This window comes from Cupressus sempervirens, chromosome 7, assembly GCF_028749045.1.
Source record: "Cupressus sempervirens isolate cs-2001-9-10 chromosome 7, ASM2874904v1, whole genome shotgun sequence".
Taxonomy (NCBI): Eukaryota; Viridiplantae; Streptophyta; class Pinopsida; order Cupressales; family Cupressaceae; genus Cupressus; species Cupressus sempervirens.
Genome location: NC_143124.1, coordinates 281,044,104 through 281,048,071, shown reverse-complemented (window position 1 = coordinate 281,048,071; position 3,968 = coordinate 281,044,104). Strand labels below are relative to the sequence as shown.

General features: G+C 33.2%; 1 protein-coding gene across 1 annotated transcript; it reads right to left on the bottom strand.

Annotated features, from left to right (window-relative positions):
• Positions 1-1,295: 1,295 nt before the first annotated feature.
• On the bottom strand, positions 1,296-2,943 carry LOC149546519 (uncharacterized). Its single transcript, XM_089793992.1, has 5 exons — positions 2,757-2,943; positions 2,524-2,649; positions 2,097-2,422; positions 1,779-1,951; positions 1,296-1,465 (listed from the first exon to the last, which is right to left on the bottom strand). Exons 1-5 carry the CDS (start codon positions 2,877-2,879, stop codon positions 1,296-1,298), a joined length of 918 nt encoding a protein of 305 aa, XP_089650118.1. The 5' UTR covers positions 2,880-2,943.
• Between the last annotated feature and the right edge of the window lie 1,025 nt (positions 2,944-3,968).

The window sequence follows — 3,968 nt, the reverse complement described above, 5'->3', positions numbered from 1 at the left end:
CAAACATTACATTGTAGAACTTTTAACGTGTCCAAATACAGAGTAGAAGCTCTCTCTTATACTTTTGTCTTATTGGACTCCGCATGAACTCAATTTTAATGTCTAAATTTAAAATCGCTTTCAGTGAATTGCACATTATATTAAATAATACTAATAATAGAGTACTACTTCTATCAATAATAGCAAATTATTGACAAAAGAAAGGGCGCTTTATAGCACGAAATTGCAATGAGATCCATGTTTAAGTCTTCTATAAACTTCAATTGATTGTAAGTTTGAATTGATCTCCGTATGTGCTCTTGATCCCTAATTAGAATTCATTGTATCTTTAATTACACTTCAGGTTCATCGTCTATAAAGCCTCCATTCTCAATAATTCTTCATTTGGATCTTTGATACATCCTCTTGTACCCCTCCATTGGTCGCCCTTTTTCATATATTTCATCTCTGTCACGTATACAAGATGGAGAACAAGTCAGTATCCTCTATAATCCGTTCTCCTTAAAGGAGGATATAGGCTGGCCTGTATATGGACATCTAGTATTTCAACCCAACTCTCCTGTTGAATAATTAGCTCCTCTTTCTTCTCTTCCACTTCTTAAACTTTATTAGTTCATTGTAATACCAAACTAATGCAGAACAAACATGACCCAGCTATAATGCACTTACACAAATTTTATCTTAATTCTCACGGCAAGATTAGATGCAATCAGGTACTAGGAATTCCTTTTTCATAAGAGGATTATTAATCTCATGCATACATAATAGACATCAATGGTGTGTCCTCTTAAAACTATACCCCTGTGAAGGGGTCTAGTTACATAAACACTGTGAACTAGAGTGGATCAACATGAACCTTTATTAAAAGATTATTTATTAGAATCTTTGTTTAGAGAATAGAAGTTTTTGTATATTTGAGCCGGCAATAATGAGGTACGTTACATTTTAGACAGAAACTAATAATTTTAACATCATATTTTATCACTGAACAGATATAAAACGACAAAGATATCATTCCTGAAGCTAAATTATTAAGAGTTGAATTGAAATGTAAAATTCACCAAACTACAAACTTGAAAATATTCTTACAAATGTCCAAACAGCTTCAGATCTATTATTCTGAATGCTCCCTTCTAGAAGAGTCCAGACCTAATTAATATTTATAGCTATGATACATACTGGCCAAATAATCAGATAAATAAATAAAACTGATTGTTCACAATCAATTGTAAATGCTATAAAATGAGTATCGACTTGCATGAAATCGATTATTATTTTCTTTCTCTTGCGATTTCTTAAATTAAAATCTGCCCAGTGCGCAAAATGGTCGTCCTAGCTTTTTGCTCAGCTTGCACTGTTTCTTCCTCGTATGCTTCTGGAACTTCCCACCTGCTGTTGAAGTCACTTCTTCCCAGTCTATCTCGGAATAGGTTTTCAGTGTCCAGTATTTCACCCAATTCATCCCCTAATATACAATTGAAATCCCAAATTAGTAACGAATCTGGAAAAAAAAAACTCAAGTGTAAAATACGTATACAAGTACATGTTTTTTCTCTGGTGAATCACTGTTCTGTGCTCTATCAGAACAAATGGGGAGGCGTAAAGTTTGATAAACTATTTTGTATTAGGGAAGTGTTCACAAAGTTCATTAGTGTCTGAGGGTTTGTAGATCAAGTTACCAAAAACACTAATTGATAAGGCGGCACTCCGTTCTTGCCTTAAAATAAAATTACAACCAAAAGAAATCTAATTGATAATAAAAACTAAGGAATTATCACCTGAATCACCCTTATGTTGTTGCTCTACAGTAGGATGGTGTTGTCTTGTTGTGTCAGAGTTGAGAGATTTGAGCCGTTCAATGTTCAGAAGCAATATCAGATCGAGTTTCAGGCTTTTCACTTTGTCACGTAGATCGACAAGTTCTCCATCAATCCTCTTAGCCATTATGAACCTATTTCAAGAATCATTGAGAGATGTTTGAGATTATCAAGCAAATTTCTATAGAGAAATGCATGATTTTCGTATGCCCGACTTAAAACCCATCAAACAAACAAACAAACGAAAAACCTGTAGTTTTTGGATGGCCGCATACATACTTGGATAATTTATTACATGTTATAAAGGAATGGCACAAAATTGAGGCTCCGAATATCAAATGAAGAGCTTCTTTCATTTTGGCTGACATATCGATGTCCAAATCCCCATTGATATCTTTAAGCTTCTTGTTGTACTTTGCAAGGTCGAGCATACTTTTCAGAAGGTCTATGCAATTTCTATTATTTGTAGTAATCTTGTCTAATCTTTCTAACACAGTAGCGATGGCAAAAAGCGCCGCTCCAGCCCAGTGTGCATTACCCAGTCCTCTTAACAATTCAGACACCACCGTTTGTACTTTGATAGAGAGGTTGTAATTAGGAGTTTCCTTCATCAAACGGAGAAACATTTATTCAAAAGAGTCTTTAGCCAGGTTAGAAAACATGGGTTGTATCACTAATTCTTTGTTCAATTGGACAGAAAGATTACCACATTGGATATCTGATTTGCACCGTCCGAAATACCATCACACAATTTTGAAAAATCTGAAGCAATAGGCGCCATAACTTTCTTTACTTCCATATTTCCGCTATCATATATTTTAGAATTGAAGCCCTATGCATCGAATTTAACATGACTTTAGTTTGATGTATTATGGAGTGCTTCGTAAAAATATTGTGACTACTGAAATAGATGGAACTGAAAAATCAAATTTCTCTTACCTGTCTCCCAAGACGAGATAAAATATCTTCTATATAACCTATAGCTATATCAAAGCGGAATTCAGAACTGGGATTCGTAATCACGCCAATTGAAGAAGATCCCAAGGCTTCAAAGTTATTCATCTTTACTTGTCGAGTTTGAGATCATGGGCACCATGAAAAAAGATTAAGAGAATGTTTCTGAAATAAAAAAATCATAGAATAGATTAAATGTTATTAGAGGTCGACATTTGTAAAGCTGTTCAATTCACTTGGTTCAACCGTTTGTTTTGACTGATGAGATCTAAATTAAATTCTCATAACACATTTAAGTGGAATTTGAAGTCCTGATCTTTCATATAAACAAGATATTTATAATCAATATTCAATTGAAAGAAAACAAACATTTTTGAATGCCAGCTATAGTCTAACCTCTTCTTTGTATTTTTTTATCAATCTTCCCTTCAAAGTTCTTAAGTGAAAAGGACCTGATTATAGAATTGCCTACTCAATCATCTATCATGATGTTATTTAATATAAATAAAAGAGATTTTCTTAAATGTCATTTAGTTTAATCAGTCAAAGATTCTTTAAAATCTTTTAGTTTAATTGGTCAAAGATAATAAGATGTCATTCTAAAATTTAGTGTAGTTCAAAGGTCAAAGATACTGAAATGGAAAATGCGATTAAATTTTTAAATACTAAAGTTAATGATGTTCAAGTGAAACATTCTTTATGACGAAAACAACTTCTTACTGAACTGATATAGTGGAACCCAAATTCTAAGAAACTCAAATGTTTAGGCTAACTGGTCTTGCTAGGCATTGATGAATTATTCGACTTTTCTAGTTTTGCTGAGTGTTTGTCAAATAGATAACAACATGTATTAGCTAATGCTTTGATAGCTAACAATAAATTTAGAATCGTGGTCAAACTCATCTTCTAGATGAAATATACATTTTTGTTTTCTATTTCTGATTTAATCGTTAGAGTGTAATTTAGGGCAACATTTTTCTAATAAATCTTCAAGAGTCAAAACAATAATGGATATAGTGTAGATGAAAGCACCCACGAACAGTTTAGGGGCTGAAGAATCTTGAATTATTGGAACTCACGCACTGCCTTCGATTAATATTGATTGTCCTTTCACCATTATATAAAACTTAGTCCAGGCGAGATAATCAAAGCAATTATAACAGTTAGAGAAAATGGCAGTCACCGGGAGAATAGGCA

Coding starts and splice junctions, on each gene's coding strand:
- LOC149546519 (XM_089793992.1), bottom strand. CDS start 2,879: ATGAATAACTTTGAAGCCTTGGGATCTTCTTCAATTGGCGTGATTACG. Junction 1,952..2,096: donor ACATGTAATAAATTATCCAA/GTATGTATGCGG, acceptor TTCTTGAAATAG/GTTCATAATGGCTAAGAGGA. Junction 1,466..1,778: donor ACAACATAAGGGTGATTCAG/GTGATAATTCCT, acceptor ATTGTATATTAG/GGGATGAATTGGGTGAAATA.